This window comes from Felis catus, chromosome C2 (assembly GCF_018350175.1).
Source record: "Felis catus isolate Fca126 chromosome C2, F.catus_Fca126_mat1.0, whole genome shotgun sequence".
NCBI lineage: Eukaryota > Metazoa > Chordata > Mammalia > Carnivora > Felidae > Felis > Felis catus.
Window position 1 is genome coordinate 30,416,513 of NC_058376.1, and position 21,939 is coordinate 30,438,451.

General features: G+C 37.0%; 1 protein-coding gene across 19 annotated transcripts in view; it reads left to right on the plus strand.

Moving 5' to 3' along the window:
• The window catches only part of ROBO2 (roundabout guidance receptor 2), a 1,685,269-nt gene that overhangs the window by 1,069,876 nt on the left and 593,454 nt on the right, over positions 1-21,939 (plus strand). Inside the window, exon 1 of one of the 19 annotated variants that reach the window (XM_019839529.3) lies at positions 18,050-19,245. The exons of the other annotated variants lie outside the window; for them this stretch is intronic. Within the exon in view, the coding sequence (XP_019695088.1) occupies positions 19,185-19,245 (61 nt within the window). The 5' untranslated portion in view covers positions 18,050-19,184. Of the gene's footprint in view, positions 1-18,049; positions 19,246-21,939 lie in introns of those variants that run through there. 19 annotated transcript variants of the gene reach the window in all.

Below are 21,939 nucleotides of genomic sequence, written 5' to 3' on the forward strand. Positions count from 1 at the left end.
TTCTTTCATCCGCCAGTATTTATAATTTTGCTAAGAGATTGTTTTAAAAATTCTGTGGAGAATTTTGAAAAATGAATCTAAAGAGACTAGTCGGTTTCTATAAAATGATGTCTCTTGAGGTTAAGATTTTAGATCCTACCTGATGACAGATTTGGATTTAAACCCTAATTCTACCACTTCTAGCTGGTTAACTTAGTAAAGATTACAGTGATGGGGACTTGGTAATAAGAATCCAGACAATAATCAAGTTCATGTATATAAAATGCTTTGCATTGTCAACATAAAGGGCAATCATTGATTCTAGCCATCATTATTTTCAATATATTGTTAGAACTATTAAAAGATATTTTGCTGTTTTTAAAAGTAGAAAAAGGAGGAATAATAAATAAAAATTGAGTAGGTTTGGGGAAACATAATTGAGATATTTACTTCACTCTATACTAAAATTGAAAATACATCTTGATTTTTATAGTTAAATGTAAAAATAAAACCACAAATGAAGCAGTAAAAACTGAGAACTGAATAATTTATCAGATATTTGGATGGGGAGAACTTTCTCTACTTAAAAGCATTAGTGAAATAGACACTCTTATTCATGGACTGTGAGAGTGTAATTTTTTCTGTTTTTCTCAGCAGCATCTTTGCAATGCATATTAAAATCTGAAAAAGTTCATGTCCTTTGAGTCAGTAAGTCAATCTATTTAAGCAAACATTTAAATTCTAACGAAGAAATGAAAAATGTGAACAATAGCTTATAGAAAATATGTTCAAGTCAGTGTTGTTTATTAAAGGAAACAAAGAATAATCCCGGAAATAACCTAAATGTCAAATAATAAGGGAATATTAAATAAATATGGTATATTCATATTATATAATATCATAAGCCATATAAAATGGTGTTTATAAGTTTAGTAACATAGAAAAGTTTTATTTTTCAACATTATATGGAAGAAAAAGAGAATACAGGATAATTAATACGAAGCTCACAACTATAAAGCACTATACAGAGAAAAGTGGAAATGTATGATAACACTGTTTATTTCTTGAATGGTAAGATTGTGAGTTGTATAAAATTTTATCCTTATATTTTTTAGTGTTTACACATTTTCTATAATAAGCAGTGGAAAAATCTGCTTACCAAAAGAAAACATGCAAATTAATATATCTTTTCAATAGTGGGAAAATATACCATAAAATGAAATTAAATCATTTTAACATAACATAAAATTTACCATTTTAGCCATTGGTAAATGTATGTTTCAGTGTATTAAGTATATTCACACTGTTGTGCAACCATCATAGCCATCAATCTCCAGAACTCCTTTCCATTTTCAAAACCAAAACTCTATACCTATTAAAAGTAACTCATTCCCCTCTTCTCCCAGACCCTAGCAACCAGTATTTTACTTTCTGTCTTTACAGATTTAACTACTTTAGGAACCTCATATAGTGAAATCATATACTATTTGTCCTTTTGTGACTGGCTTAAGCAATAATATTTTTGCAAACTATTTTTTTTCTCCAGAAAAGTATTGGAAAGTAAGGCAAATAGTGGATAAGGCAATAAAATCATAAAAAAAAAATCAGTCTCCAAAAGATTGTAAAACAGTTGAGATACATTATGACTGGATTTAAAATGTCATGATGTACAATAACTTTAATAACCATTTGTATGTCAAAGGTTTTGGTATTTTTAGAGTTCAAGGAATTTAGACACAGTGTTGAAAGAATACAGCCTCTTAGTGACAAGTATGAAAAAAAATCCTAATTACCCTCTTATCTACACAGAATTATTTTAAAACACTTCTTTCAAACACATACCTAGACAGAAAAATTAAAGTCTGCCTATACTAGTGAAATTCTCTTGTCAATGTACTAGCTTCTTATTTTAATGAGTCTGTTAGTGTTTGATATCTATAGCCAAAGCAGTGTTTATAAATATTGATCATGCTAAAATTATAAAATATACATAAGATGACACAATAAAGACTCATGCATATTTTTTTTATTTTTTTTTCAACGTTTATTTATTTTTGGGACAGAGAGAGACAGAGCATGAACGGGGGAGGGGCAGAGAGAGGGAGACACAGAATCGGAAACAGGCTCCAGGCTCTGAGCCATCAGCCCAGAGCCTGACGCGGGGCTCGAACTCCGGGACCGCGAGATCGTGACCTGGCTGAAGTCGGACGCTTAACTGACTGCGCCACCCAGGCGCCCCGACTCATGCATATTTTTTTAAAAATTAAGAATACCTACAGCATGTTTTATAGTTACAATTAGCCACCTTAATTTACCTTCTTGGAGTACAAAAATGTAGTGTTTGATATAACTTTTTTTCAGGTCTAATAAGTCAGATTCTTTGTATATCATGTACATTGATAACAAATACATGCACAGAAGGTCAGTTGTACATTGAGGGAAGACACAGACCAACATGGATTCACTTAGTTATTATAAATTCTCAACAGGCACCCAGAATACCGCTTTACAGATTGGTTTAGCACATCCCTACCCAATTAAACTTCTGAATAGGCAGAGAATTGTCTGCATATTTCGGCATGATCAAATTATTATCTCAGAAATATTTAAGAGGAAACCAGAAGGAAGAGGATGCCAGATGGGTGAGTTTGAATCTCAGGGACATCCAGTAGAATGACATTAAGCCCTGTGTGTTTATTTGTCTGAATATTCGTGTCACTGAAGAAACAGCTCTGGCACTGGGCACAACTGTGTGGAAATTGAGGCAAACAGGCAGCTTGAGTAGCTGATGGAGAGGGACAGGGGCCGACAAACAGGGAGTCATCTCAGCTTCAAAAAAATAAATTGTAGATTTCGTGAACATAAATGCATGTGATACTATGATGCGGTGTTTAGGGAGAATGGGGTACTTAAAGTAAAACCTAACGTTGGATTTGTAGCCTGTCACTGAGAAAAATAATTAAGTGCTGGAGATGTGGGGATTCTGCAGGTACCAGTGGTTATGGATTGCATTTTGAATAATAATGAAGCAAAAGAAGAGGGAAAAGAAATTCAAATTTGTTTTCATAGCCTGAATCCTAGTATCACCATTTTGGAACATTTCCATATGTTAACTATTGTTCCAGAAATCTGCCTTTATTTTGGATTTGTGACTTAATACCATATTAGAAAAGGAAAAGACATGATTTGGAAAATATGAATACCATAAAGTGAAGACATTGACGCATTAGTGGAATGACCACAAGTTTGACCTTTTCCTGTTTTGTTTTGTTTTTTTTCTCTTGGACTTTTTTGAAAAGACAGAAGGTCTGTCCTTTGGCAGTAAATTAATTTAGTGTGCCTTCTTTAAAAGGCAGGAGACTGGGTGGCTAGTTCCTCCCTTTCGAATGTGTGATGGTCATGTTGAAAGGAAGTGGCCATAAACCTCTAACAAAACTTTTCGCTATAACGAAAAAATTATTTCTTTTAATTTTTTGTTATTAGATGTTTGAGATCAATGAATGTCATTTGCATTCCAACTCTTAATTATTATTTTGGACTTGTCTTCACTAATGACTTCTTAAACCTGCCATTAGCTCATAAGACTCTTCCAAAATTGTTTCTTTTTATTTAGGGTTCTGCTACAATGTTATATCTTAAAGACAAAATACAATCAAACATGTCCCAAGTGATATCCATAATTAAATTGGTGGAAGCTTCCCAGTTCTCTTGGTGTTACAAATTCAGACATAAACTTATTGCTAAGGTCAAAACCAGAGTAATGTCCTATAGTGACTTGGAAATTTAGTTAACATGATAACTAACCAAAGTTTTTGAAAGAACAGACAAATTGCTCCTAACTGAACATAAAAGGAGATGACATAAGGTTAGACAAAAGATTCATGATTTAAGTGAATTTCTTTTGAAATGCAAACGATCCCAAGAATCTTTACAACTCTGTTAGGGAAAATCTCCGGGGTGGTATCATTTGTGCAGAGGGGTATTAGAATAGGCTAGTAGGGTGCTTATGGAAAGTATTACAGACTTAGTGTTTGGGGATTAACATGAAAGAATCCCTGTAGCAGTTACTGAAGATACCCACATAAATCTCTGCATCACTCCTTGAGAAGTATTTTCTTTGTTGCTGCCTTTAGCTGGATGTTTTACATAGTTTTATTTTTTAAGTGGTACCTGATAAGGAAACAGCCTTCCACAGTGTCTACAGGCATATATAATTCTGCTATGCACACCTCAACATTTCCATTTATTTATTTTAAAAATTTCTTTCACCACGATCACACAACCACCATCAAATCAACAGTCAAAACTAAATGCTCATTGTAAGAAGATATTCAAATGACAGAAATGTGTATATGCTCATGCTGGGTATTAAGTCTCTTTTCTTGTTTTAATCTTGAGAATGCACTGTATTTTCCTTCAGTCTTATAAGTTTTAATAACGAAGCTCAATGGAATCCCTATAGACCACTTAATATCCACAGGTAAATTCTGACCCTTATGATATTATATATGTATCATTATAAGCTGTGTTATATCAGGGATCCTCTTATATTTTAAGAGGGTTGAGGTATTAGGATACGGCGATTACATTATTCATATGTAATGTAAGAGATGAACCAGCAACCAGGGATGACCACACATTCCAGTCTACACTTGGCCCTGAAGAAAAACTGCTAACATTCTGACAGTTTCACATCAATGCAAACATCAAGGATTGGACTAGATTGGCCAATGAAAGCCACAAAGTAAACACCACCCCACATCACCGCCTTCAAAGCAACCTTATTTCACAGACTCTGACACTTGAAGCAATGATTCCTTACCTTTTGCAAAGGGCTCAAGTCTGATTATTAATACAAGAGCTGAAATCATTGGAAATGTCTTCTATGTGAGCAAAATTAAGTCATAGAATATTTTTTCTTAGAGGGGACTAGTTTCTATAAGTTACTCGTCCATCTCTTTCATTTTACAGATGAAGGAACTAAAATCCAGAAAGGCAATGTGTGTTTATGAGGCAGACATTATTTCTGTTATAGCCTGGCATGTAAAAGTGCTCAATAAAAATTTGTTGAGTGAATTGAACAAATGAATCATTTTTTTCCCCTGATCTTCTTTATTCCAACCACTGAAATTTCTCATGCCTAAGAAATTTATCCAGGAATAGGTGCAGGCATTTTGACTAGGATAATGTATTTTGGTATTTGTCTTTAGCATAAAAGCTACTGTTATAGAGCAACAGCTCTTTTTTTGGGGGGAGGGCGGTTAATGGATTTGTAACTAGAAGAATAGAGTCATACTGCTACTTATCAAACATTCAGATAAAAAAAAAAAACTAAATTACATCAGCAGTGGAAAGTCATGTAGCTTAAACATCAATTCTAATTTAAAAGCATTTCTGGAGACAAGGCAAAATATAATTCTATTCCTCAGTTGAGACAGTACTATTTCAAGGAGAATGAATATAGAAGTCTGACAAACAATAATGTTAATAACCCCCTTATATGTCTTTCTGATGACAATAGTGATGACAAGATCATATTACAAAAAAAGAAATCTCAGTCTGAGGGAAACAGGTAGGAAGAAACCCCCTGAAGCTCCTAATGCAGTTAGGTCTCTTGTCAGGCTGATGGCCCAAACACTCAGAGAGTGACATCTCCAGGAAACTGACATTGCACATGTGAAAGGGGCCAAGATTGAATTGTTAATCTATTGCTTTCAAAGTTAATGCAAAAGCACACACAGACATCCCCAGTTTGGACACCCCGGAGAGCATGTATTGCAACAAAAGTAAATTGGACAGTAAATGTTAAACCAAATTTTGAGCAGGAAATTGTTACAAGACACTCACTAAGGTGCTTTAACTCTTTCCATGTCATGATAGGAATGTTAAAGAAAACCTTTGCCACATTTATGTCAGCATAGCACTTTATGGAACTATAGCAATTAATATAATCCTCTAAGCAGTGAGAGCTCCCTTAAAGATCATGGAAAGTCAGACACAGATTTCTGCTAAGGGTATTAGTCAAGTACTACTCTCTGACCCACTAATGTATTTAATTTAGTGGGGGTGAAGGGGAGGATTGCAGCTAAACGGGCTGTGGTGTAATGAGGCTACATCTCAGTTTTCTTACAAGACAAAAATGAAGTGGGTAGAAAGAAATCAAAAGCAAGAATACTAACTAGGCTGAGAAGTGAAATTAGCAGCCCAAAGAATATGGAATCACATGCCTTTCTCTTGTTTGTTTTTATCTTCAAGAGACTAAGTTTATCCAACATTCCTCTCTACTGACTCATTCTCCTGCCTTTCTGTCCCCACACCTTTATTTTCCTTTTCTTCTGTTTTATTCTCTTACTCCATTTCATACTTGATTGAGACAAATAAACAAGGAACTGTTCTGAAATCCAGGCTTACTAAATCGTTAGTGCTTTCCTCAAGTTAAAAATGTTCGGAAAAAAAAATTCTACACACCCTTTTTATAGCTGGAGAACAATGATTAACATTAAATTAGTTAACACAATTTCATAGAAATGAAATGGATTCTGATGTCATTCAGGTCTCAGCACTATTTGTTTTTGCACTCTTGTTGCAATTACTTAAATTCTCAGAACCTCAGTTTTTTGTTTTTTTTCTTATCATTCGTAATGAATAATCTTTTTCTCCACCTCCGATCCGTTTTAGATCCTCCAAAACCTTAGCAAACAATCTGACATCACTTGTCTTTTCTTCCTGGTTCTATGCATGCGATGTTTTGCTCCATGCTACCATGAATGGGGTTGAATATTTGTGGAATGTATTACTCCTTTCCAAAATCTTTTTTTTTAATTTTTTTAACGTTTATTTATTTTTGAAACAGAGAGAGACAGAGCATGAACGGGGGAGGGTCAGAGGGAGACACAGAATCTGAAACAGTCTCCAGGCTCTGAGCTGTCAGCACAGAGCCCTATGCAGGGCTCGAACTCATGGACCGCGAGATCATGACCTGAGCCGAAGTCGGACACCTAGCTGACTGAGCCACCCCAGGCATCCCTCCAAAATCTTCTAATATCTATCTTCTCTGTATTTTTTTTTATTACTTTGGTGACCATAAGACAAGTGAAAAGTTCTTTCTTCTTTCTAGTACCTCCCTTTCACACTGAAGTTTTGTGTAAAACATAGCACTAAGTACTGGGCAAAATATCATTGATTAGTACACCTATCTATGAATTTGGTTCAGATGTTGGTCTGAACTTCATGTATGCTTCTCTGTATAAATATAGCTTGTGATATATTTCAATCTTTGTTATGGATGTCACTTTAAACTAAAAGTAACAGACTGATGAGACTATGTTCCTTGAAGTGGGCCTGTGTATTTATTGCTACTTGTTAATAATTATCATGATGGGCTGGCTCCTGTCAGGGCTAATGTACATATGAAAAGGTTGCCAGGACAGGTCATGTGTTTGGTAATTTGGGGAGTTTCTAAATCTGGAGAATACATTGTTTTATTTATTTATTTATTTATTTATTTATTTATTTAAAGATTAATTCTTTTTTTTAATGTTTATTTATTTTTAAGAGAGGGAGAGACAGAAGAGAGAGAGAGAGACAGAGTGTGAGCTGGTGAGGGGCAGAGAAAGAGGGAGACAACAGACTTCTAAGAAGGCACCTGGCTCCTAGCTGTCAGCACAGAACCCTATGCGGGGCTCAGACTCAAGAACTGTGAGATCAGGACCTGAGCTGAAGTCAGGTGGTTAACAAACTGAGCTACCCAGGTGCCCTGAATACATTGTGGTTTTTTTAGCTGTTTTTAATTGGATGCAGAAGAAAACTGATGGGGGAAATGGACTAGTGACATAGAAACTGAGATTTAGCTATTTTTTTTTCTTTATTTTAAAAGGAGAGCTGTGAAAAGATGAGAGTTAAGCCTTCTTCCTCTGTCAAAAGACATTATATAAATCAACAAAGGAAAGAATTTAAGTCTTCTATTCACTGAAAAAGTCTGTTGTACAAATCTGGTTCTGTGATAACATTTATGACATTTTGCAAAGGCATTCAGTAATAAACATGAATAGAGCTAGGACTGAGTATTGTTATTTATATTCCCACATAGAGACTATGGAATAGATTTTAGTATTTCTTCTAATATTTGCATGATATAAAGTTATTTTTTAATTTTGATAATTCTAATTATACAAAGAATTTAAAATGTGCTAATGTGTATACAATAAATTTTAATCAGAAAGCACCGGAGGTTGTAATAACAATTGACAATAAAATTTAGAATATCTAAATTCTAAAATTATCTTGGTTAAATTAATATAAATCTTAAAAGACTAATTTATGAATGTCTGTTATTAAATTGGTGTCTTATCCTTGAGCGGTATAATGAGATTATGATAGATGATCTCAAAGATTACCATTCAGCTCTGAAATTCTAGAATGGAATTTTAAAGTAAACTTTTTAAATTTTAATTTTTCTTTGAATTTAGATATAGATGTGTCTATTTGTGTGTGTGCGTATATATTAAACTTTTGATTTAAATAGATATAGAATGCATATCACCATTATTTTCCAAGGACTCTACTAACTTACCATCTATCCACTTTGATTTAGTAACTAGAAAGTTATTTTCCCATTTTGAATTTACTGAAATAGGTAATGGCTATCTTAATTTCCTAAGGCTGCTGTAAAATAATACCACACATTTGGTGGCTTATAACCAGAGAAATGTAGTTTTAGAAGCTAGAAAATCGAGGTGTAACAAGACCATAATTTCTTCTGAAAGCTCTAGAGACGCATCTCTTCTGGCTTCTCCCAGGGTCTGATAGCTCCCGGCATTTTTTGTCAAATGGTGAAGTAACTCCAATCTCTGCCATTGTCTTCACACAGCTGTCTGCTCCCTGTGGCTTCTGTGTCTGTATCTAAATTTCTTTCTTCTTATAAGGACACTGGTCATTGGATTAGGGCTCACTCTAATCCAATATAAACTCATTTTAACTTGACCACATTTTCAAAGACCCTATCTCAAATAAGGTTACATTTTGAGGTTCTGTATGGACATGAATTTGGGAAACACCACTCAACCCAGGACGGAATCATGTAATAATCAAACAGTTTCTCTTCAATATGCAGTAACCAATATTGCCATAGCGAAGTCACACAATTCCTTTCAGAAGCAAATATGTCTGTAGGAGATGGATACGTGTGATAGTAATAGAGTGGTTCAACAATTATCCAGCTTTCTACCTTTCATGAAGGGGGAATGGCTAGGTCTTGTGTCTTGGTGTGGCAACAAGACATTAAATAAAAGAAATAATGCCATTGTTTCCAGCCAGTGGATTTAACAGCTATATTCTGCCTTTCCATTTGTTTAGAAAATGGTTCTCCAGGAAATAGGTCCTGGAATGAGAATGATGTAGGGCACAGTCCCCAGCAGACTCACCATATAGAAAGAAATAACCTTTGTTGCTTGAGATTTGGGAATTGTTTGTATGTGTAGAATATGCATTCTCAATAGGAATAATATAAAATTGGTTTTTAAGGGCAAAAGAAAATCTTACTTTTTAATGCATAAAGTATGTATATACAGTACCTGGTATTAAAGGCCCATGGAGAGGTGATTAGAAAAAAAAAATCTCTAAACATGCTCTTAGAGGTGTAAGTGAAAAAAAAAAAATTGAGAAACTGTTGTGGAATAACCTAGCTGATCCTCGGTGATATCATAGGTTTTGTTGATACTGGCTGTAAGTTTCAGTTTCAAATTTTGACACTTGAAAAGTTTCTTCATCAATTTGAGTTTACATTAACAACTCTGAATTATGGGCCTAAAATTAATACCACCCTTCTATGTTTTGTGATAATTAAGACAATCAACATAAAAGTTCATTTCATTTTTAAAAATGTTGGTATTATAATTTAATTTTTATAATATTAATCTCAGTTTAATGTCCTGTGAAGAAATACATTACATTTCCATTCATACTTAAGGCAAAATTCAAAGGAACTGATTATATTTGCCAGGATAAGCTAAGTGCTAAAACAAAGAATACTAAAAACAATAATTTAACACATTACAAGTTATTCATTGTTCAATTCATAGTTGAAGGATTGGAACCAAAGTGGGATAGTCTGCTCTACACAATCATTCTGGGATTCATTTATCATTCACTCCATCTGGTAGCTCTGTTTTCTATAGGATTTAATCATCAAATGAATGACAGAACAACAGTCAGAGAGGGTTCTGTCTAGGGGAACCCTAAGGTATGGGAGGGATCTTTGAAGCCAGACCTAGAAATGCCTGTGTTCCATTAGCTGGAATTCAATCACATGATCTAATCTAACTATAAGGGAAGCAGGGAAATTTGGGAAACTTGGCCAAGCTTTGAGTGAAAGGAAAGATGATTCTGGGTTAACATTCAACGTTCTCTTTGCCACCATGAGAGAGATTCATTAGTACACTCCAATGACCAAAGTGTTGGAAACCAGTTAAAATGTCCATTGTGCCAAGGCCATTAAGTGCATCATTCAAATGCTCTTCTGAATAGGCACTATTATTATCTTTGTTTCAGTTGAGGCAATTGTTATAATCACATTGGGGGTGGTAGAACCAAGATTAGAATCCAGATCTGCTTGATCCAGAGTCCAAGCTCTTAGCCAGCATGCTCTATCTTTTCACATTTAGGTACCCATTAATCATACCTTCTAGTAGAGATAATGGAGTAGAAATGCTACTTCACATATGTATTAAACTAAAAAAATTCCTGATCACACGTGAATGGTTTACTTAAGAATATTGTAAAATCACTGAAATCTTTAAATTTCCATTTCTTTTTGATAGTTTAAACATGATTCAGAATGAAGGCTGGAAAATAGACTACCAGAGACCCTGTAAATGTTCATCCAGCTTTGTGTCATAATGTCTTTTTAATATGTGTTTGGTGGGAAGTGAAGAAGAAAGAAACGGAATAAAAGATAAGCAATAACCTGGACTTAAGAGAGCTATAGATATAGGCTTAAAAAAATCCCGCAATGATCATCATGCTATGTAATTTTCATTGGCCCTGTCTATAAAATCAGTACTTCAAACACTCATGTTTGCCAGATGGCTAAAGGAAAGAATCCTAAATGAGTAATCTTTAAAACAAACAAACAAACGAGAGAGAGAGAGAGAGAGAGAGAGAGAGAAATTAAAGAAAGAGATTTGGTAAAACTTTTCTCATTGCTAAAACCCATAAATGTATTTAGATGCCCAACATATCTTATATTAGATATAATACATTCTTATATTTTATAATATAATATTTTATAGTATAATTCTTATATTATTCTTTATATTAGATAAAATACATTCTTAAATTTTATATTCCTTTAAATGTAAGGAACTAGTTATTGAAAATAAAAAAATATATTAAAAATGAAAATAAGCTAATGCAATAGAGGAATAATACAATTTTTATTAAATTGTTAGAAGCTGCACTAGCATTTTTCAATCTTAATCATTTATTCCATTGGTCCCTTGACATTAGTACCAGTAGATGAAGGAAAAGCTGAAATTACTCAGAGAGCAAAAATCATTTATTCCTATACTCCTTTTTAAGTAAAAGATAAATCAGTAGAAACTGCTTAAAAGACATTTCATCCAAATTAAAATATTTTGACATGAGGTACTGTATATGTCATTATTATTCTTTGATTTGCAGCTTTGTCTATAAACTTGGATCATGGTGATTTTGTCCATAGATTTCACTTTATCACTTAAGGAAGAGAATGTGTATTTACATCTCTCATGTTTTTAAGCAAAATTATATTATCTAGACTTCCTGATGTTATCTAACAACCAAAACTCTAGTAATCATTGTGAAAAGAAGGACTTCAAGTACTCCACAGGCAGTCAGAAGTTATTTTATCAGGCAGGATAAGATAATTTGGTGATTGGAAGAAAATCAGAATCTGCTCCCAAACAGATTTAGTTCTTCTGTATGATAGAAACATAGGCAGTTCAATTGGATTACACGTGCCCTTGGATTAATTCCATGATATTATTGTAAAGGAGAATAAGGAACTTCTTTTGAATCTGAGGAATCCATTGTTAAGTATGTCTAAAAGACACTCGGAGAGCAGATAACGTAAAAATCTGAGACCTATAGGTATGATAAGCTTCTTCTCCCATCTTTGACAAACCCTTCTTTGTAAGAACAACAGAAATTCTGTTTTGGATTTTAAAAATCTTCCTTGTTAGGATTACAGTTATGCATTGGTAAATTTCAATTATACAAGGCCCAGATTGGAGCAGATGGACTTGAAATAGTTTGGCAAAGAATCAAAGGGATTTTCTCTGGTTCATGATATTGTGATGTAAAAATAGCAAAAAGTGTATTACTTAATGTCATCGAAATTGGGCTATATACTAAAATAAGAACTCAAAAGCTTTAAATAGAGATAATAAAATACGGAGCACAAAAAGACCATGCACACATACAAAACGTAGCCTGTCATGGTTGGAGGACACAGAGAGATGTGCACTTATAGTGAGGTTGTGAGGTTGACAACTTTGCTTATTTATAAAAAACACTTTTATAATCTAAGGTTGAGGTTATTGTCTTTGGTACTTTTTCACTTGGGTAGAGGTTAAGTTTTAGACGTTACTAAAATGGAGGCAGGGAGAGAGATGGGCAACTGCAGAATGTGGAGTACTGATATTATAAAGATACATATTTTCAAACTCTTATTATATTTTAAAAATGTTTATTTATTTTTGAGAGACAGAAAGGGTGTGCACAAGAGTGAGGAGGGGCAGAGAGAGAGAGGGAGACAGAGGATCTGAAATGGGCTGCTCTCACAGCAGAGAGCTTGATGTAGGGCTTGAACTCACAAACTATGAGATCATGACCTGAGCTAAAGTCGGATGCTTAACCAACTGAGCCACACAGGTACCCTGAAGATACAATTTTTGTCAATGAACTCTGAGATGTTTTTTATATGTTTTTAAAAAATCCAAATTTTAAGGTGTATGCAGTTAGAGAAATTATGCCTCGAGTTACAATTACTGTAGCATTTTATTTATTCAAGAGCTCTAAATTTGAAAGTGTCAGTCAACTTTTCAATCAAGACAGGAAATGATTTTCCAAACTGACTTTAATTCTAAAGAAAGAAAAAAAATCTTCTTGATCACAAGTGATGGTATTTGGCAGGAAACACTTTATTTTTATGAAAGATTGCTATATTTTAGTCAACTTAAATTCCAGATTTCTAAAAGTAGAATATTTTAATAACTATAAGTAATGCACCCAAAGTACTGTTCATCAATAGATACATATGTAGGTAGACTTATTAAATATATGAGTATTGATGAAAAGTTGAAAATGAATTGATTGAAATTAGATACTCTGAACATATTTCAGAAGACCAATATTTAATTTATTTAAGCACCCTTTGTTCACTTTTCGAACAAGGTAGAGTATAATAAAAAAATAACATGGGAAGGAATGAGTCATCCTTTTCTGATCTGGATTTCTTTTTTATTTTTTTTTTTATTTTTTTTTTTTTTATATTTTTTTTTCAACGTTTATTTATTTTTGGGACAGAGAGAGACAGAGCATGAACGGGGGAGGGGCAGAGAGAGAGGGAGACACAGAATCAGAAACAGGCTCCAGGCTCCGAGCCATCAGCCCAGAGCCTGACGCGGGGCTCGAACTCCCGGACCGCGAGATCGTGACCTGGCTGAAGTCGGACGCTTAACCGACTGCGCCACCCAGGCGCCCCTGATCTGGATTTCTAATACTCTGCTTACTTTAATTGTCTCGTATCTTTTTGTAGATAACAACCCTAAATGTGGTGTTTCTGTATAATATGGTAAGACAACCTTATATAGAAAAATTGAAACTGAACAGATAACAAATGGTTATCTCTTGGCTTTAAAAATTCTGTAATTTTGAAAACAAAAACTGATTACATATTTCTATATTTTTGGTACATCAGGGATTTTCTTAAATTTATCAAGGCTATTTACTAAAGTGTTTCTATAATGTGGAAAGTATCTCCAATTAATCTTAGGAAACATAGCTTAACACTTAGCATAAATTATATGGTTGGTTCTGGATTCAAAGGAATATTGTATCTTTTATTAACTTGGGTTAGATATCTAATCTTCAGTATTCTCATCTGCACATAGGAATAATATCAACCACATAATAAAACTTTTATAGGAATTAAACACTGTAATGAATTTTTAAAAGCTAGAAAAATCCCTGACATAGAGTCAGTGCTCACCACATGGTGGCAGATATGAAAATTATCATCATGGATCAAACGTTTGATTTGCCTATATATACTATCTTACAATTATAATAAAAAGAGTATGTTGGAAAGAGTAAAAAAAATGTTTTTTTTTCCACTCACACCACATTTTTAAAGAATCTCATATGGAAAAGAAATATTTAATATTTTGCATCATATATTGTGCAGCTTGCCTTCAGATGAGTATTTTATGGTTCTCTATGATGCCAACTTAGAAGAACAATCACAAAGAAGGCCATTTGATCACCTCACCCAAATTAGGGTTAATTATAGTCTCTTACACACAGTTGTCTTTAGTTGTATTAAAATGTATATTTATCTGGTAGGCACATTTTGAGTACATAATAATACCATTCCAAGTTTTACATAAAAGGAGCCTAGATTTCCATGTACACTTCTCTACTCAGCTGCTTGTTTAGAGATGAAGAAGCAATTTGTATCTGGAAAGATACTGAAACCAAAAGGCCGCTTCATCTTCTGTATTTTAAACTCTCTGATTTGGTTCTCTCTTCCTTGTTCTAAACTCTCTTCCTCGTTCTAAGCCACTTCTAGTTTACTTACTGCAAACCTTTAAAAAATGTTTTTGTAGCTAAAGCACTGCTAAAACTGAACTTCCAATTTCTAGTAGAATGTTTAAGTTTTAAAGATTTTCCTTTATTTTAAGAAAAAATTAGAGTGAGAAATTATTATTTTTTTTGTAGACAGTCCTCACTAGAGGTGTGCTAAATTTAATTGAAATACACAGATTTCTCTAATACAGATCTTATCAAATCTCCAAGAAGGAGATGTCTTTGTTCTCTTTGGACTTAATGTTGTCCATATGACATTTCTGTCTGCTGACTCTCACTGCTATTGACAGTGTGAGAGTTTTGGTCATAATCTTAAACCATTACTTGGGATGAGATTCTTTAAAAATGTCATCAGTTTTCCTTAGTCACATTTAATATCAAATGAGATACTGACAAAACATTCTTTTATTTTTTTAAGGCTCCTTTATTTATTTTGAGAGAGAGAGAGTGCATGCATGTGGGGGCGGCGGGGGGGGGGACTGGGGGGAGGGATAGAGAGAGAGACTCCCATGCAGGCTCTGCACTGTCATCTGAGAGCTGACGCTGCTCGAACTCACAAACTTTGAGATCATGACCTGAGCTGAAACCAAGAGTTGTACATTTAACCCACTGAGCCACCCAGGCACCCTGACAAAACATTCTTTTAAAGCATCACTTATGAGGGGCGCCTGGGTGGCTCAGTGGGTTAAGCCTCTGACTTTATTTAGCTCAGGTCATGATCTCCCTACATGAGTTCTAGCCCCACATCAGGCTCTGTACTGACAGCTAGGAGCCTGGAGCCTGCTTTGGATTCTGTCTCCCTGTCTCTCTGTCCCTCCCCCACTCGCACTCTGTCTCTGTCTCTGTGTGAATAAACATTAACAAAAATTTAAAAATAAATAAAAAATATCACTTATGAAAACATGGACTCCAAATTCCTTTGTTATAGATACCATTATTACATAATGTAGGTAATTTATAGCAAAAAGTGGCACAAGACTGAAATCAGTGTCTTGACACTTGGAGTAGATAAAGTATTATGAATGCAAAATGATGATGCTTGGGCAAGTAAATATAACCAGAGCGATTTCCTTTAAGTAAGCCTTCCTCTCTATGAGCTTATTTGTCATATTCTACACAAGGACAACTTTCTATGAGATATGAGGCCACACTTTTCTGCCCCAGAGGACAATAGTAAATGGTAGGTCATTCTCCTCCAACCTATCCCCCCCTTCTTCCCACACACACCCTTTCTGCCTCTGAGTGATTTTATAGATCACTTAAGGAAAAGCATCTATACATGGTGAGTCTATCAAGTATAAAATGGAATCTATCTTTTGTCCTATAAATTGATAGCCATGAGAAAACTCTTCCAGGTGAAATGTTCCAATACCTTCCTTTCTGAGACCTATGCTAAAACTTAAGGGCTTTAAATCTTTGTCTTTTGTTAATTTCTGTATTATGTTATTAGGAAGACTCTATTTTCAGAGTATTTTTGTTGTGGTCATGTAAGGAAATTAGATTTAGATAGAAATTGTGTGTGGGGGGGTATAGTATTTTCAGAGGATTGAGGTAGACTTTATAATCCCTTAAGCTAAATCTTTGTCAAAATGTTTTAAAATACAAGTTTAAAAAATATCAATTATTTTTCAGTATTCAGATAAATACGAAATTTTACTCCAATGAATTTTGAGGTTTTCCAAGACTGGGGTATTAATTTAGTCTTGGCCCTTTGGGGGGAAAAAACAAAAAGAAAAAAAACCACAAAGATGTGCACGTTTAGTCTTTCTTTCAGAGAGTGGTAAGACAATAACACAGTCAGAATCCTTACTGTGAAGATTCCAGGGATTTAACTTCAGCACATTAATGCACTTTTTTTTTACAACTAAATAATGTATATCGAAAGTGTCCTGAAATTACTCTTAGTGCTTCACAAGAAAAGTGGTTTGTTTTATTTTTTGCAAGACTATTTCATCACCATAATTTTCAAGCATGCTGAGGTGACACAAGAGCTCTCCTAATTGCTTAAGCGTCGCTGACCCTTTATTTGAAACACACAATATCACGTCCGTAACAGGCAAAGGAGAGCTGAATTAAGTGGCAACGCCAAAATGTATCCACCAAACAAAAGGCCTGAAAGGGCCTCAAACAGAGAGCCTCTTTCCTAATATTTTCCAGTAGGGGGAACTAAAGACTCACTATCCAGCATTTAGCAGGGCTCGGGGACCTGCGTTGAGTTCCCATAACCCGCCTTCTAATCACCGGAACAGGCATCAAACAGCTACCAGTGAGCCTGTGATCACACGTGGGCCTGGCCACACCGGCCACACCGGGGGCACCGCAGACACTGGCATCCCTTTGATCCAACGTGGCCTTCCTTAATCATCCCCGGTCCTGATGGCATTGACTTGGTGTTTTTTGCCTTAATTTCCAGGGTCTGTCATCTTTGGGCTGAAATTCGGCTCTTTTTGAGCTTCTTTTAGCTCAGTGGGTTTTCAGCTTTCCTCCATCCTGTGTTTTCCGAAATTTCCTTTCAGAGTTGCCAGTCTCTGTGGGATAAGGGCTTCGAGTACACCTCTCGCCCCCAGCTCTCTGATCCCCTCTCCCCATCCTAAGCATCTTCTGCTGAACTCCTTGCATGCCACAAACCCGCGTCAAACTCATCTTTGCGGGGTCATAAGGCAACGGAGTAACATAAGAGGGGATGCCACCCTTCCCCTCCCTTCTTCCCGCGGGGATTCCTCAGGGGGCCATAGATCTTGGCTAAAACAAGCCGGTAGAGGCTAGAGATTTCTGTTCAATCCCCCCCCCCCTTCTTTTTCTTGTGCTTTTTTAACGACATAGGAAGCACCCACACACAACCTTTCCGCTTCGAAAGGTGGTTATACTTTGTTTCCTTTCCTTTTCTCCCTCCCGCTCAGCTTCTCATTTTGCTAAAAGGTGAAGAGTGAGTGTTTGTGTGATTTTAACGGGTAATGAGGCTGCGCCCTGGGTCCTGGAGGATGATCTTTTTCCAGAAAGCGCGTGCATCTCGGGCAGACGGAGGGATGAATAATTAGGAAGGGCTTCCATGGAATCACTCACCGAGAAAATTACCTGCCCATTAAACGGGACGCCGCGAGGAGCCGGGGACTAGAGTCCACCTATCCCCGCCCCGGGCAGGAGGCGCGGAGAGGGGGAAGGAGTTGACGGGTGGCTCGGGCTCCAAATTTGTTAATTTCCGCCCCCCGAGGAATCTCGGCTCCCCTCCCCTGCTCCCCCCGACTGCCCAGCAGGCTGGCGCCCCCTGCACGTGCGGGTGGCGGGGACTCTGGAGGTGGAAAGCTCAGCGCACCCCCGCGTCACCCCTGCCCCCCTCCCCGGGGCAGACTCCTAGCAGCTTTCGTTCCTCCCCACCCCTCCCGCCTCCTCGCCTTCCCTCCTCTAAGTCCTTCCACCCTCGGCAGCTGCTGGAGGAGGCGGACGCTCTGCTGCGGGGCCGCGGGAGCAGCGGCGGCGGCGGCGGCGGCTGCAGCGGAGGGACTGACGGCTGCACCGGGGCGGGCGGCTGGACTGCGCGCTCCCTTTCGCGCCCGCTCCCGGGCTTCTGGGCTCGCTCGCCCCGCTCGGCGGTCGCCCGCGGCCGCCCGGGTTCACCGTCGCTCTCAGGCGGCACCGCGAGGGTGGCCGCTGCCTCAGCCCTGCCCCTCGTTCCCTCCCTCCCTTGCAGCCCCACCACGTAGGAGTTCGGATTCTCCACCCGAGTCGCCCTGATTTCCCTTTGCCTCTTTCTGAAGCGGGAGTGGTGGAGGGAGGCAGCGAGGCTGCGAGGGAGAGGCCCGCCAAGTCGGCCCGCCTGCAAAGTGTTGCTTTGACACATCCTTATTATGGAAGTTAAGTGAAAAAACTCTGGACGTGGAGCGGCTACCGAGAAGGAGACCGGGCAAGGAAAACCAGTAGGCAGGCCAATGGTTTTTCGGCAGCGCGCTGGCAAGTTTGTGGAACACTTTCTAGGAATTAGGTCTTTTTCCTCCCTCTTCATCTTCTTGACTGCTGAAGAAAGAACTTGGCTTTGGAAGGCAATGGAGCCTGAGGACAGAGGGTTAGACACACTTGAATAATCCCTCCGGCTGGGCTGAATTTGTGGGAATTTAGGAAGCCAGAGTGTGGAAATACAGCAGCCTTTGGAGTGCCCTCTGTTAATTTGGATGGAGCTAAATGTGCCCCATTCGAGACCTCTCCACTAACCCCTTCTGATCTTGCGATTTGCTCTTCTTGACTTTAATTAGCATCTAGGAAAGTCTAAACTTTGGACCTACCTCTTTTTTTGATACTTATTTTTGTACTTTTGCTCTCTGGGATTGGTTTCTTAAAACAATCTGGATCCTTTTTAATATGTCAAAATGAGTCGGCTGATGTTTACACAACTACTGCTCTGTGGATTTTTATATGTTCGGGTTGATGGTAAGTTAAAAATACTTTTATCCTCCTCCCACCCCCCAGAAAGCCCATTTATTTCTGAATGAGTTGTGGGCCATCAATAAAATGACATTGTGTCTATTAGTCCCTTTTGGTCAGGCACCGGGACTTTTGGGGGGCAGAGATTTTAAGTCTTTGTTTCTCAACTGCTGCAAGTGGAAGGCGTTAGTAGTCACCTATTGTTGTTATTATTGCAATTTGCTTAATTAATGGAGGAGTTGCATAATAAATAATGGGCTCTTAGTTTTGTTAGAAAAAGGAATATTACAGTAAATCTCTGGAATACTCTTGTGCCTACTGCTATTTGGTGTTTGTTCTTGTATCTGAACTTTGGCTTACAAATTCAAGTAAAGAAAAATAGTAATAGACACTTGAATGAAGGTTCAGTGGGTTAGGAATGTGAGGCAGGGTATCTCAGGGATCGATGTGTATCACTTGTATGCTGGTGAGTGCTCTTCTAGTGTGAAATCAGAATCAAGAATTTAGATCACAGGGAGAAAACTGTCAAAAGTAAGACTGGGCGAGGCTCCAGGAAAGGGGGAAACATAAGCTCGGGGCTGGCTGTGGGCACAGAACACTCAGCTCAGTCCCCAGTGGCAAACACAATGGGGATCTGAAACAGGTACTGTAGGTGTCTCCCTCTGGGTTGAGTCAGTCTGTCAAGCAGACAGCAGTCTGCCTCTGATTCTCCTGTCTTTTGTTCAGATATGGTTTCCTGGGATATTTTCACAGGATGTCAGTTTCTTGTGGGAGGATTGCAAAATCCTTTCTTGTAGCTCTTTTGAATGATGAGTGGAAGTCATCATTAACATGCTTTTTTTGTTAGTTCATAAGAAGTCGAAAGAACATTTGGTATTAACCTTCTAGGGTCTTCAGTTTTTAAATTGATAGAAAGGATATGTGTAAAGAGAAGACTGGAGCGTGTTTTTTTTTTTTTAATGTGGATTGTAGTACTTTAGATTTGCAATAATTGTACTTGTAAAGAATCTGTGAATTGGTCCAGATATTTGAGCCATCATAGTAGCTTGTTGCTACATAAACTTTCCTCCAGCATTTGCATTGTGGACGAATGCATTATTTGGGACACTGCCTATTTTTGCCCGCCTGTAGGAGCTAACTTTGTTCCAGGCAGCTGCTGCTGCACAGAACCCAGCGTATCAGACTCAAAACAGGAAGGCTTTCTATAAACATGAGGCAGTACAGATGAGTTTACCTACTGTCAAGTGGCTGTTTTCAATCATGGACTACATGAGTACTTTTGCCCCCAGCGATAGTAGGCAAGGCATTCATGTGGGCACACTGCTTTTTCTTTTTTCCTTCTAAGTAGTAGATGTTTAGGAATTAATCATTATGAATCACACTGTGACAATATCTATAGTACTACCTGATCATTCACCATGCATTTTCTTTTTCAATACATTTACCTTTACGATACATTTAGGTTGACCTAACCAAAAGGTTTACGTATTTCTCCCAAGTGTGTTGGATTATCCTGATAAGAAGACTTTGATATAACTTTTTGGATAATATGTCCTCATAAACCATGAATTTACATATTTCAATACCAGAAATGCATGCATAAACTATATGTTAGACTATAGAATCATCACCAAGTTGTTTTTTTCTCTTTTGGAATTAGTGTGTAGCTAAGAGGAATACAATTAAATTGCTCAGTGGAAGTGACAGAGGGAATCAGAAGAGCTTGGTGTTACAGAATGTAATTAATGTACCAGGGTGTTTGGAGATATATGAAACAAATGCAATTAACCAGCTTGCTGGAACAGCAGTAGCAAGACATCGTTTCTCTCCTTCCTTCCCTCCCTCCCTCCCATCCTGCCTCCCTTCTTCTCTTCCTTCTCCCCCTTCCTCACCCCTCCCTCATGTCCCAGAGACACGCCTAGGACCTTTGTTCTGATTTAATATTATAGGGTAAGGGGAAAATTTATGTCTAGGCCACAATTATGCAGCAAAATTCATGGCAATGTAGTGAAATACGTGCAGTGTTGAGAAGTTGAAAAGGTAATGGTAATTTTTGGTTTGTTTTTGTTTGTTTGTTTGTTTGTTTGTGAAACTAGTTTTTATATTTAACATCTACTACTCCAGAAGCAAAGGAAGCTGTGGACACTTACTGAATGAGTACATAGAGCATACATTTGACATTGGATTGTCTTTGGTTTACTCCAGAATGATGACAGCTTCTCCATGGGGAGTGTTGAAAATTTGGGATGTAGACAACACTGCCCTCTAGGCTATTTCAACACACTGGGACTGAGTGCTCACATATATAATGAGTGGGTTGGTTTGTAAGATCTCTAAGCTCTTTCTCTTCCAGGATTCTATGATTTCTATTTACTTATTATCCTTCTTAGAAGTGTGTGCTTATTCTCCCCATGAATTTCAAATTTAGAGAAGCTTGTACCATTTCAAAGATATACTGACTATCCTCGTGCTAGACACAGAAATTAATTTTATTCAGTGACAAATGATACATAGATTTGCATTGAAATTTGCTTGGTAGGTTATTTATATGTGCATTTTTATAGTATGTGAAAAATGTTAGAGTTTGGCCCCCTCATAGAAGATATGTGCTAATATTATTTATGATTTTTCAGTATCCTGTGTCTGTAGGAATCCGTAGAGAATAAACATTAAGTTAGTTGAGAGCTACAGACAAACTTT